The 13,838-nt window shown below is 43.5% G+C and overlaps 2 protein-coding genes across 3 annotated transcripts in view; one reads left to right on the top strand and one right to left on the bottom strand.

The window, feature by feature from the left end:
- Evi5 (ecotropic viral integration site 5) overlaps positions 1-13,838 on the top strand; it is a 472,270-nt gene that overhangs the window by 417,427 nt on the left and 41,005 nt on the right. The gene's annotated exons all lie outside the window — the stretch shown is intronic.
- E23 (ABC transporter G family member E23) overlaps positions 1-13,838 on the bottom strand; it is a 171,633-nt gene that overhangs the window by 152,326 nt on the left and 5,469 nt on the right. Inside the window, exon 2 of one of the 2 annotated variants that reach the window (XM_076771885.1) lies at positions 11,555-12,291. In XM_076771885.1, coding sequence (XP_076628000.1) covers positions 11,555-11,667 — 113 coding nt within the window. In that variant the 5' untranslated portion in view covers positions 11,668-12,291. Of the gene's footprint in view, positions 1-11,554; positions 12,292-13,838 lie in introns of those variants that run through there. The other variant, XM_076771886.1, reaches the window with a different exon arrangement.

Here is a 13,838-nt window from a genome sequence, read left to right as displayed (position 1 = left end):
AAATTTCTACAAGAATCATATGATATTTAGAATTCTCGTTCAAGTCTGATAAAACTAGGAGAATCGTAAACAGTCTCGAAAGTCAGGAACGTTCACGAGGTGTTTGGTCGAGCAAACGTCGGTCGTCGATCAACCTTCCGCATAATTTCTCCATTTCCACGGAACCTACGCAGAACTCGTTCGCACGAAAAACAGAAAGGAAAGTCGCGCACGTTAAAAAGAAACTCGATTTTCTCCGACAAATCGAGCCATGGCTCCGCGAGATGAGACGTCGGAGCGAAACGGTTTCCAGGAGCGCGCACGGTACGAATTTCGCTGGAATTTCTTCGTAGCAATTCCGCGCTAGGCGTACTCGTCGACTCGTCGCTCGTAGGAACGTCTCCCGACCGGACGAGTTATTAACCATAAATTTGTTCCACGGCTACGGGAGAGAGAGGACTCGCGTCTTGCCCCCTGAATAAGAAGCGGCTCGAACAAAAGACAAACTCTCCCGTCCATTGTTCGGGACGGTGTACCTTGTGATTTTCTGGCGACCGGGGCCCTCTCTCGTTCGTGCTACTCGTCGTGACGTGATTCGTCTTAAACGAGGCATTCGCATTCCTCCCCTTGGCCCGAGCTCCGTCTGATTTAAGAAGGGAATATGCCTCTGTGCCGCCTCCTCTGTCCCTCGTTCGCTTTCCACCGTAGGAACGAGTCTTTCGGACAGTAGAACGAGTCGCGTGAGGCAGGTCAGGCGTCCTCGGACAGGGGAATGATTCATTTTCGGAATGGGCTTCATCGAGTCTTTTGCATGCGCCGCGTGGCTCCTACGTTCGCCCTCGGATTGTCTGCAAACTGTGTCGCGAAACCAGAAGAATTTCGAGGCTCGTGTAATCTCAAAGCAACGACATTCGAGTCTTCGAGGATCGCAGAAATCTTGAAAATTATGAATGTCTTGGGTACCGATGCAATCAACAACTTCAAGTCATGATATTTTAAATTTTCGTCAAAGTCTGGAGAATCGTAACAATTTCAATCTTTTTGATTCCCGAAGCCGGTCAATTTTATAATACTTCGAAGGGTGTACGTTCCGTAGAATATTTCCAAGCAATTAAGACGACGGAGCTTTTCTAGCGTCGGCGCTCGCGACTCGTTCGTGTCGATCGAGTCGCATTCTCGCGTTCTTTAAATTAGAATAATCTGTCGCGCGCTTGCGTGGCGTATTCTGCGAAGAAAATCATTCTCTAACGGAACGAATTACGCGAAGCAGGTCAGTGTCACTCTCACGAGAGAAATCATTCTTTATACCCTTCACTCGCACCACGCTTGACAAAACTATTAAAATTCCGCGTGATCGCGCGAGTGTCATCCTCGCTGACCATCGGAGAAACGAATCCAAGGTGCGGCCTTCTCCGTTCCACGGCCGCATCACCAGAAACGAGCTTTTCTATCGACGAACCTGCTATTTTCCTCGCGAGAACACTCGGTATTCACCGTAAATCAAAAAGTAAGAAGAATCGAGACGACTCCTGAATTAATTTACTTAACATTTATTTTCAATAATCGTGACTTCAGCTTCGCTTACCTAAACGCGTCTCGTTAGAATTTTTATGGGCGAACCGTACGATTAGAGGGTCGTCGAGGTTCAAAGGTATTTCGTTTAATCGAAGAAGCAGAAACTGATATGTCCCCAGAGTTTGTCCGATGAATCTCTCCCGTGGAGTTGAGTATCCAAGACACGGTGGATCATCGGAATAAGGTAGGTCACTGACGTCCCCGGTAGCCCTTGGAGTCGATCGGACGGGTTGTTCGCCTGATTGGGCCCGACGAACCGAACGAACCAACCGGGTTTAACTTAAAGACGCTGACCAAGGAAAGAACGGGCTATTATACGGGCTCGCATGCGGCTTGGTCAGCTCACCCGTTCATTATTTCGCGCGGCCGAAAGCCCCGACCTTCTTGCCTCCATTTTCTACCCATCGAATGCAAATTCTACCCTCCGATATACCGTAACTGTCCCAATAACAATACTCGTTTCAGGCTTCAACGACGATCTCACTCTTGACAACAATTAAGAGACAAATCGAGCATCTAAATAGTCCCATTGCGAATCGGTATTAATTTTTATTTAAAATCGAAGACGGAGCCCTTTGACCCTGAAGGGGACTGTTTCGCGGAGAAAATAATTGTCCGGAGCCACGGGGCGAGAATCCCCGGCGTTCCAGGCGCGTCGAAGGCCTGGAAGAAGCGTCGGGGGAGGGATTATCTTGATCGAAAACTGGATCTTCGATAATAGTTGCGGCGTTGTAAGGCAAGGTCCTTGAAAATAACGCCGCCCGCGGTCGAGTTACATTGTACGAACGCGAGTGGGCTCGAGATTATAAGGCTGGATACGCCGCGGGTAAATAGAAATGGACTCGGTGATGCAGGTTCAAGAACAGACCGCGATTACATCGAATTTATATGCATTAACGCGGCAGCCATGAATGGGTTAGGCGTAAACAAAGCGCCGAAGACACCGGGCGTCGATCGCGAATCCGTTTCCAGAAGAAACCGAACGAAAAGGAGCAGCTGTTCCGTTCACGGTTCATCGTCTGCTCGCATGTTCGCCGGTGACTATAATCGCTTAGAAGACTAATTACCCGAACGCTAGAAGCGAGATTCTTGCGTGAGTATTAGTGGTTAGACGAAAGTGGAGTAGGTCAATAATAGATCGATGGCCGTTTACTACCTATTTTTCATATTTTCGATCGTTGGAAATTACGGTGCACGAGACAAAGAACGCGACTTAATCCGCGTAGCGGATCTGGTCGAAGCATGGTTTTGCACCCCAAATTTACGTAAGACTAGGAGTGCCCTGTCTGTCGAGTCCAACGCTGAATGCCGGTTGAAACATGGAAAAGATAGCAGTTTGCTACCGATTTTTCATATTTTTGGTCCGAGAAAGTCTGCATTACGCAAAGGCCAAAGCTTTCTAACAGACCCGATACTGTGGATCAAGGAAACGAAACATGAGCTGTAATCGTTTGCTAGCATCTGATTTGAATAACGATCTTGCGAGATTCACGAGTGTTGGGCAAAAAGGTAGAGATCTCTGATAAATTTAATCCTATATATCGGGTACGTTACGAGAGCAGAGTCTGCAATCGTTCTGTACTTCTGTACAAAAATGCGCTAAGAACCTAACAACGGAATAAATTAATATTTTAGAACCTGAGAAAGTCCTCTGTATTAGAGTAGAACTTTCTAACGGACTTGATATTTCAGCAGAAAAATCTGAAATATACGATACGGAGGAAACCATTTGCTATCTCCCGATTTGAATAATTTTCATCCTGTGAGATTCTACGTATCAAAGCAATACAGTTTTCTGATAGTAATGCTATGTGTAACATTTAATTATGGAACAAATTTAAGTAATCATTTGTCTGTTTGGTATACTTCGAATCTTGATAAATCCTTTACATAAGACTAGAGGTATCCTGTCTGCTGAACCTAATGTTGAATACCAAACATGCAATAAATCGATAGTCGTTTGCTACCTATAGTCTTACGTATTAAGCAAAGACCAGAACTTTCTAAAAGAACAAATACATACTGTGGATCGAGGAAACGAAACATGGGAGCTGTAATTATTTCCTACCGCCTGATCCCATAGATGCGTGTTGAACAAAGAATAGAGCTTGGAACTTTTCGACAGCTCCAGCTGTCGCATCCCTCGTTTGCGACACTTGGAGAAGTCAAACGCTCGGAACAGAGACAATTACGAAACACGGTCGCGTAAAATCCAGCCTCTTCGAAGGCGGAACGAAACAATGCGTCTGCGGAGTTTTGCGATCGCGCGACGACAGACAATATATGTCGCGACACAGAATCGATTTCCGATGGGAACATAGAAACCATTTAGCAGATATTTTCGGTCCGCGTGTATCGACTGCACGTACTGGATGTCTCTGTGAAGAGTAGAGTTCGTGACTGACGGCTCGGAAATGGTTGATCGACCGATGGCGAGACTCTGGCCTTACGTCTGTCGTTCGCTACGAAGACAAAAAGGCCACGAGGAACGCCGTTTCTCTGGTAATTGCACCCAAACTATGCCCGACGATTCCTGTTCGATCGAACCTGATCGGGCAAACGTGATTTTAACGCGCGACAGTGGAACAGTAAACCGAACGATCGCGTTTACTGGAACAGAAACTAGTTGCCGAGGAGCTCGCTGGCCGTCTCAGAGGCCGCAATTGCCAACATGTAACTCGAAATATTTATAACGGGGAAAATTATAGGCCGACCAGCATTTATTATTCATAAATCATTCAATTACTTTTCCGTTTGCCATTCGCGCGCGATCAACCGCTCTTGTTTGCATTCCTGAGAGGCGTCGACTTAGAAGGGAACTTCCCAGAGCACGTACATTCGTTTCGACTAAACAGGTTGAGAAGAAGTGTCTCTGGATGTAAAAATAGTGAAAATTCGAAAAATCGTCTCAAACGAACCGATTGACTATGAAATTTTGATTACTACTCCCAAATACTCCCAAATACTCCCAAATACTCCCAAAATTGTCGACTCGACGAACGCGAGGATCGACTTTCGCGATCCGAGAGCAAACAGTTCGTCGACTTTAACGGTGGAATCGATACGCTCCGAAATAGGTTCTCGTCGAGGCACACTAAAAAATTAACGGTCGGAACGAAGAAGACGGTTCATCGATCCTCGGATGAAACTCGCGGTGCTACGGAACTCCGAAAAAAAATAGCAGGTCGGAGAAACCGGAGTCCAAGTAAACTTGCTAAATTGCGGAGGACAAATCCTTATAAAGAATTCGTGTAACGGAAAATAGGGCGATTCCTCGCCTAAAAATAAACAGAGAACGTGGAATAAAATTTTTGTACCGATGGCTCTCGTATCGAGATAATCGATTCTGTAAATATGTGGGGCGCGTGGTAATTTGAATAAAACTCATTTCAATAGACTTGTTACCGATAGGCGTTGTACGCTTTATAAAGGCAATTAGTAAGCAAAAGCTAGTTTTGTAATCTCGGATACAACCTATAAAATTAGCAGCAAGAATGTTAACTTTGTCAATTGAATTGCACGTGTGCCCCGAACATGTTTAAAATCGATTATCTCCGGAACGAGACCTTGTACGAAAAATTTCATTTCACACATTTGTATTGTTTTCGGTACCTCTCAGAGTATAATGATAAACAACGAAGATCTAGGATTGGAGATCACGGCGCAAAAGGCAACAATCGAAAGCATCTCAAACGACGTAACTCGAAACGACGGAGCACACATAAGCGAGTCGTCATTCCGCGGTAAATTAGACGCGAAGCTGATAGGTGATTCAAGGACGCACCAGCCGCGAAGGAGAATAGTGCATTTTTCTAGGCTATTGATTGCATCTACCGAATATAGGGTAATATTCAATCTACTTAATGGCACGGTTGCCTGCGTGCACCGTCCTCGATTTCATCTCACCGTCAGCCGCTGGAATACCGGGCCTCGTCGGTCTTTTTTTCGTTCCACTTTTGCGCCTAAGCAAAATACTCTCGTTGTATCTCGCGAGCGCGGCTGCTCGTTATTTTAACCCCCCGCCCCACCTCTGCTCCCGTCCACTCGATGAGCGAAAATGCATTTTTCGCGACAATGATCTTCGTTGCGTTCCCTGCGAGGGAAGATACGAAACTTGCCTATTTCTTGCCTCTCGATTTATTTCTAAGCATTATTTTTTTCTGTATAACTATTTCAGTTCAAAATACGAATGATTAAATATCTTGAAAATTAAGTTCCATTCAAGTAGGTAACGAGTGAGTAAGTTAAGATAAAATGTACGTGGGTAAAATAATGTTTGTATTGGGAAGAAAATTAATAAGTAGCGTCGAAATTACATTGGGAGCACGTTCCAAACGCCCGAAAAGTCTGCTCAACTTCGACCATATGCGACGAAATTGCATAAAACGTGCACGATGGGTCCTGGCGTGCTTCTGAGAATGCGAAAAAGAAAGGAGATCGTGTTTTGAATGCGACGCCGCAAGAAGTAACGCCGAGAGAAACCCAGTTATCGAGAGACTTTTATGGAGAGGTCGCGGCTTCTCCGGCGAAACGCAAGGTGTCTTTCCAAGTACGTGAATTCCTCGTTCGTGTACACCGTGAAAAGCCTGCTTTCCTCTGAGCCTTATCTCCTCGACTAATAAACCGATCGTTTCGAACAAATTGACTCTCTCAATTTAAGTACTAGTTTACGACTCTAAAAAACGGTGCAACTTCATCAATTTATTTCTCGTACACCATGATCGACAGGTTTTTCAAACTTTGCACATTTGTTTATCGACGTTTTAAGAAGACACGTGTTTTTTTTTTCATAAAGAAATATCAGAAAACAAAGAAACTCTGATTTTTTAAATTGTGTTAATCCAAGATAACGAAAGAAACGACTCAGTTTCCTAAAAAACAAATAGTTTGAAAATGGTGCAATCGATAATCGAAGCATTTTTATGAAACGTAAATTGTAAAGCTGGCGGTGATCTTAACGTTTCTATTTCGAATCGGATTATATTTTCGGTGGACGCGTATCGATAAAAGTGCGTTCGAATTCACGCAGAAAAATTCTCGTGGAAAAAAGTGCGATCAACGTTTCCAGTGATCGAACGATCTCGACTCTGACTAATTCCGTCGAATGAATCATTTTATCCGCTCTCGAAAGAACACGGCCAAAGTGCATCGCACCGCATCGAATTGAACTTGAATCTGGACGATACTAATACCAGAATTTCTTCGATTCTTGCATCAGAATTTGAAAATCGAAGTGTACAAGTTCAGTAATCGATACGTGAATTTAAAACTATTCAAACACGCTCGAGTTTATCTATTGACGAATCGAAAACACAAGATTGCTCGTGCGAAAGCGTTCGAATCGTGGCATTAAAAATAAAGGGAACAGACTCGTGTTTATTAAATATATGCATCAAGGAGGATAGGAAACCGCTTTTCTTCCTTCTGGACGCGTCCACGCCCGAGCGAGACGATAAGGAGAACGCGCGTTCAACGAGTCCCTTCCACTGGGTCACGCATGGGAAACTGGAACGGTTTCATCTCCAAGCGGAAGACTCGATTTTTCTCCGGAGGAGAAACCACCGATTTTTCTTTCGATCGACCGTTTCTAGGTTAGAGATGTATCGCTCGTCTATACCACTTACCCGCGATAGTTGCGCGAGTAATGGGAATGGAATAGATGCTATCCGCCGCGCTATTAGAAATCCTCTCGCGGACGTTTCTGCGGCTTCGATCTTCGTTTTGTCGCCGGAGACGTTCCGCCACGGTAATTTCGAGCACGGGAAACCCGGATGGACCCCGTTCCGTCTAATTATTATTTATTTTGGCCTTTTTCGTTCGGCGAATAGAAAGTCCCATAAACGAACCGTACTCGAAACTTTTTAGGCGTTCGTGTTGGGTACTCTGCTGGTACAATACTTCGTTTTCGAGGTAATTAAATTTAAACGTTGAGCATGCAATGAATAAGGAAAGTGCAGTGTATTTGGAGAATTTAAATTTACTTTTAATAGAATTAACCCTATTTTTGTTGAATTGGTTTTGGTTCGATAGTTTGACTTGGCTGAATTTAATTACGAAAAGAAAAACATCCACGAGCCGTTTCTATAATATAAAGGAGCAATGACTGAACGCTACCGAAAATAGAACATCGTGTGTTCAATTTAACGCGAAGTCTGGTTGCGAAGAACCAATAATACCTACGCGGGGTAAGATAAATAACGTCTCGCGATAAGAAACAGAAAATTTATAAATATGGAGCGCCTAATGACACATAGAAGTAGCGATTTTATAGCCTTTATCTGAGACAACCAACCACATCCGAGTATTTATTTAGACTTAGCAGCTTTCAAAGCACGATCTCGTATTCACGAGCCTTCGACGTCCCTAATTAAAATTATTTTGATACTCTTATTTACGATCTCCGTATAGCTCGCTAAGTATTTTACAACCATCCACTAACCCTCCGAGAATTCAATTTTCTCCCACTCGCGGTAAAACTTTATAGTCTTTTTACATTAAACGGGCAACGAAAGCAATTTTAGCGACCTTCTTTTACAACCATTGAAATATAAAAAACACTGTATAAGTATTATACTATCCTCAGTGTTTAAATTCACCTGAAATAAATTGTGAATCGAATGTCCGAACTATTGTCGGATTAAAAAAGACATTTAAAAGATTTTTAAATGCAAATTTAGCGAATATCGATATGAAAAAGTAAACTTTCTGGCAAAGTGCCAGTGAATTCTTCTGTTCGGACCAGTGGCGCAAGCTCCATGTGTTTGGCAAGTTCGGATATCGAATGGAGCGGGTCGCGGCGACGATAACGGCAAGAGCTTACATTCGTTTTATTTACAGTTCGCCAAGAGACAGTCTATATCAGGAATTCTGAAGCGTCGTGGCGTTGACACCGATAAAGAATTCAACCGTTTAATCCCGATCGTTTCTCGCATTTCGGGCGCGCGAACGTGTACGGTGCGACACTGGAGCTTTTCAAAATTTTCAAAACAGATAAATATTACAGGAAGAGTTCGCAAACGAATATGAATTTTTATCGAATCGAAATACACTGGTTTGCGATCGAAGTTGCCACCTGTCTCATAAATGGGGCACTGGCACCTAGAGGTATCTAATAATATCCAGACATTTGTATGACATACAGTGTAAAATAACGCAAAACAGTCGCGTAAGCTTCGACAAATATTTTTTAACAAAAGTCTGGAACAAATCTCACAATATTAAAATTTTTAAATCATTCGATAATACTTTTTAACCCTAATCGTGCCCGAATGCGACTTTTGGTCACGTACCAAGTTTGAGGAACTATAGGGTCACCGAATAAATTCATATAGTAACGACGTATTAAATTTATAATGCTCGAAGACGGTCGATCTTCGTATCCTGGTAGGATCGTGGTAAAGAGGAACAAACTATTTCCATTCGATGTGGAAACCCAGCAGAAAAAGTACGAAAAAATTCTTCTGGCTCGTTTCTGGGCGCCAATTTGCGCCAGGGCACGGTTCCGTAAAGGCGAACCGGGTTTCGAAACGCGTGGAAAGGTAATCGATACCTCGAAACGCTTTCGAAACGAAGATCTGAGGAAAGACGCACACGCGCGGCCAGCTTGACGCGGAATGCACTCTCATCAAAATACGATTTATCATTTCCGCGAACCGCGACGATATCCGGCAACAAATTCTACAGCTCGTCTCTGTCGAAAACCCGCAAACTTTACAACCGTGTCGTTAACCCATTAAACAGCAACGTCCCACTTGCGGAAAACCGCGAGATCGATACAAAGATCTGCAGAAATATCGCTGCATAAATTGGACAATCGTTATTAAAAATTATAGAAACCAGAATAATCGTTACGCGTGGAAAATTCTAAAATATCCATTCGTGGTGAACTCTAGAAACAACAAAACCGCTGTTTGAAGCTAGAAAAACATGACTGATCGTTAGCAAGCGTACACGGGTACCTACGATGTTCGCGACGAAAATCTTCGGAATAAACATTACGAAAGATAAAAAAAATAGGAGAAAAAACGCCACGTCAGCTGTTCTAACGCAAAAATCACGTTCATGGCAATATATTCGTCAAGGAACGACAGCGTTTCGCTTGGAGCTTAACGAAGCAGCACGTCATTGTTTGGCCACCGATGAAGACGAGCGCAAACAAACACGTGCGCAAACAGCTCGAGACGCGTTCGTCGAATCTGGTCGGGAATAAACAACTGCGAACGGTATAAATAAATTTTGTCCAACGGGGGCGATAAAACGGAGACGCAGGGTGCAACGACCGACCATCGATTGATAATATTTAAGGCGCGAAGCGACGATGCAGGCAAATGGAGAACCGTAGCGAACAATCGACTATCCCCGATGACACGACGAAGGTCGACGGGATTTTACGACCGCGAACTCGCGTGGATTCGTTTAGCGACGCGCATTACACGGTGAGATATTTTTTTTACAACACCGAACGATAAGGTACCCGTCCACCGTCGTCGCCTCGGGCTTCTTTCGAAAGAGATCATCGACTATCAGTCGCGATAAGGAATTTAACAGTCATACGCGCGCCTGGACAACGTTAATTACCGTCACGCCTCGATGTCTTCTTTTGTTTTTATTCCCCTCTCTTTGTTCCCGTGTACGTAACGAACAAACAAGACAGGGAACAATACCGTCGAGCAACACAAACGCTGTTATCGTCGAGCAAAATGGAGATCGCGTGAATAATTTAAAAAAAAATTCAACAAGTAGCCTGGTCGTGGAGAAAAATCTAATTCCGCGCCAGGACTGCGTGAGAATCGAACGTTCGTGGGGATTCTTATCCCGCTAAATACCGAATTATATTTTTGTCAAGATCGACGTTCGTTATCTAGAAAAATCACGCGATGCTTCGCTAACTTTAATGCACGAAACAATTTCTTTTAATAATCTGTAATTACAACGCCCGATATGTATGGAAATGGGTTACACGTGAATTTTGTACAACTTTTAACGCCAGCAAGCACGTTTTTGCATCGGAAGTTAATTTTCTAAATTAGTACCAAAATTAGTCGAAAGAATGCAATTTACGTTGATACTGGTACAGGAAATCGAACGTCTATTTGATCGAATGTAGAACTCGACAAAATAGAGTAATAACCTGTACGCCAACAGAATTTATTTCGCTGCCTTGTTTCTCAATTTTGGTTTAATCGCGTCTCCGTTCGCGCGTGCAATTTGTCAAACTGACTGTCTATATGTCTCCCGTTTAATGATGCAAATTGTCAAGCTAGAAGAAGATTTATGCTACTTCGTAATGACATTGTACGCGCGTGTGTAAGACAGGAAGTTCGCACAGAAGTTGAAGAAATCATTAATCGAATTCGTATTTTCTTCTTGTTATAAATCCGCGACGCAGAACAACTTCTATTTACAATATTTATGTCTCGTAAACTTGTCCCACTTTTATAACGATGAATGACTAATTCCCGCATTGCAATTCGCGTTTCCTTGCCTTTTTTTTTGCTCGTTTTGCCAACAAAACCTTGCATGTCTAGCGTAGTCGTTGATTCTCCGATATTCGAAAAAGGAACTCCAAAAACCATTAATACCTGTTCCAGATATCTGACAAGCTATACTCGCAATCTATAATTAATTATAGTATCGAGAATTCTAATATAAAATACTGTTTTTTACGCTACTTGTTTCAAACGCATAAAAAATATAAAGGTATCGAGAATTCTTCAACTTGTACGCGATATGTGCTTTCTGATTCAGACGGTAGGATTAAATGGAGTTCCTAAAACCATCGAGCCTGACTCGAGCACGATCATTAAGACGTATAAAGAGTCGAAGATACGAGCGAAACGTTTGGTAAAAATAATTAGTATAAAACAGACGATTGCTTATCTCGTGGAATAAATAGAGGCTGTATCCTCTAAATATTCCAAGCTAGAAAACCCGTGGTGCAACGTCTCTCCGTGCGACGGAGGACAGGTGATCATGCATGAAACTCGTGAAAGGCACTCACCTGGGAGCATTGATGATCGGTCGGCCCATTGCCCGTTGCTGGCGCTTCTCGTTACTGGGAAGGCGCAGGTAATCTTGGTCGCCAAAGAGGAACAGATCCTTTGAAATAATCATGTCCACCGTGTGGTTGCCGGTTATAGCTGCCCGCCTCTCCCTCTTATCTTTCTCTCACTGCCGAACACCACTGGCTGAACAACAACGCACGACGACGACAACCACGACGCCAAACGCGGAGCGAATATTCTCACTGTCCCGCCACCTAAATACGTCCACCGACGCGACCCGAAACGACGAAGATGATGCACCGCGACGACAACGACGCTCACTCTGCTGACTGGCGTCAGCAACGGAACATTTTCGCACGCGACTGCCGCGACTCGACGTCGACGATGACTCGCGATCCTCGTACTTGTTCGCGAGCATCAAATCCCACCGAGACGATGGATGCTATCCCGGGGACCCGTTAATCCCTGTCTTCCGGGGGATCGAAAGATCGAACAAGATACGGAAGAACTTCACGAGTGTTGCTCGATTGGTCAAACGTCGGAACGATTTAAAGTCTCTAAAGTTCTCTTTGGCGCGATCATCTGGACACGGTGACGATTCGACGTGTGAGAGGATTGGTACGGATCGAGAGTTTCCACGAGTGAAATTGCACGACAAAGTTCGCGGGGGAATCGCGTCAGAAACGTAGCGTGGAGACTTTTTCTTTCTTCTCGGAACTTCGGTTGAGGTCGTCTGAAAAATAAGAAAACGCAAGATGATTTTTGCGAGCTAGGTCTCGATCGGGGAGGAAATGGAACTTGCAAAGTTTTCAACGGGAATGTCGACACGGTAATGTTTGAACGATTGTCTCCTCGAGACTGATGCTGTTTGATACGGAGCTCGAGCATAGGGCAAGATGGACGCACGGTCGAGTTTTCCTCGATATTGAGGAAAATAGGGCATTCGGTATTTTATTAATTCGGTACGTGACCACCGATTCCAAACATTTTTATCATCGATAGCATAAGTGCTTCGGTTTAAAGCGCGTTATCTAAGCGTTATCGAAACAAGTTTAGTAACTTCTACAGTTTCTTAGCTTTAATCCCACTTTTACTTAAGTGGGTTACATTTTTTTCTCGTGGGCTTCAATTTCCAGTCGTACGGTTAACAATTTTCAGTAAAAGAAATATACTAAACAAACGTACCAACAGAGTTTGCTTTTCGAATTCGATAAAGGAGAATGTGCTACGCAACTGTTGCGATTATCTACAAAATTTATGGCGGCATTCTTTCCCGAGCCGAGAGACTGCTCTTTGACAAGAATCTTATCTACGTATAAAATTTTGATTTATCCGCTACTCTTTAAATAAGAACGCAAATTTCAATAATGAAGGGAAGCGTTTCACAATCGGTAAATAAAAGTTCAATTTGAAAACGGGTCAAGGTTCGATCAAAGTCCCTATCTACAAGCGGAACCTCCATTGTCTCTACTAGTAGGAAGATACGACCGATCGAATGAAGAAACAAACCCAGAAATAATAGACGTCTGAAAATAATACTAGATTAAATGATTTAGCATAATTCGTAGATATGTTAACGGAGGCTGGTCGACGAACGAACCTGAAGCTTCTAATCGTTATTCGTGAATGAAAGTCGAGGATCAAAGTTCCGTGAAAAAGGAATACGCGAAGGATCGTCGCGAGAAGCAATGTCAAGTGTCTCTATTTCGAAGCGGGATAGAGCAAATCCTCGAGCACGTTCTCGCCTCCTGCGCACCGAGAGACAATTTTAATGCGGTCTATGGGTTGTAAGTTTAGAATTACGAGCAGTTCATTCCGCCGCGGCGTATCTGATATTCACGTAGAATGCCACACGTTGCAACGAATGCCTCGGATACGTGCTCGCGAGTAGCCGCAGCATCGCGCTCGCGCGTTCATTCATGATCGTCTATTACTACTGCCGAAGGTAATCGTGTCTGGGTAGGTAATTCGTTACCACTGACGAGGCCAGTAAAAACAAAACGAAGTTTTCCCATCGCGAAAATACCAGCTGCAAGATGTAACAGCGCTCGCCTAAAAAACACAGTGTTATTCTCAACGCTACGATATGTAAATAGCGAAAGGATCGATAATAACGTCTTCGATCACTATAATGTATGTTCCGTTCGATGAAACTGACATTAAAACAAAGTAACTTTATTATACTTTAAATGTACATATTCATGTTTACTCACCATTCATCAAGAAATGTTCTTACAGAAAATATTGACTTTCCGATTGTTTTTTGTTCTTTAAAAATTC

Source organism: Colletes latitarsis, chromosome 8 (assembly GCF_051014445.1).
Source record: "Colletes latitarsis isolate SP2378_abdomen chromosome 8, iyColLati1, whole genome shotgun sequence".
Lineage (NCBI taxonomy): Eukaryota > Metazoa > Arthropoda > Insecta > Hymenoptera > Colletidae > Colletes > Colletes latitarsis.
Note: the sequence above shows the minus strand (reverse complement) of the source record. Positions and strands in the feature narration are given on the sequence as shown.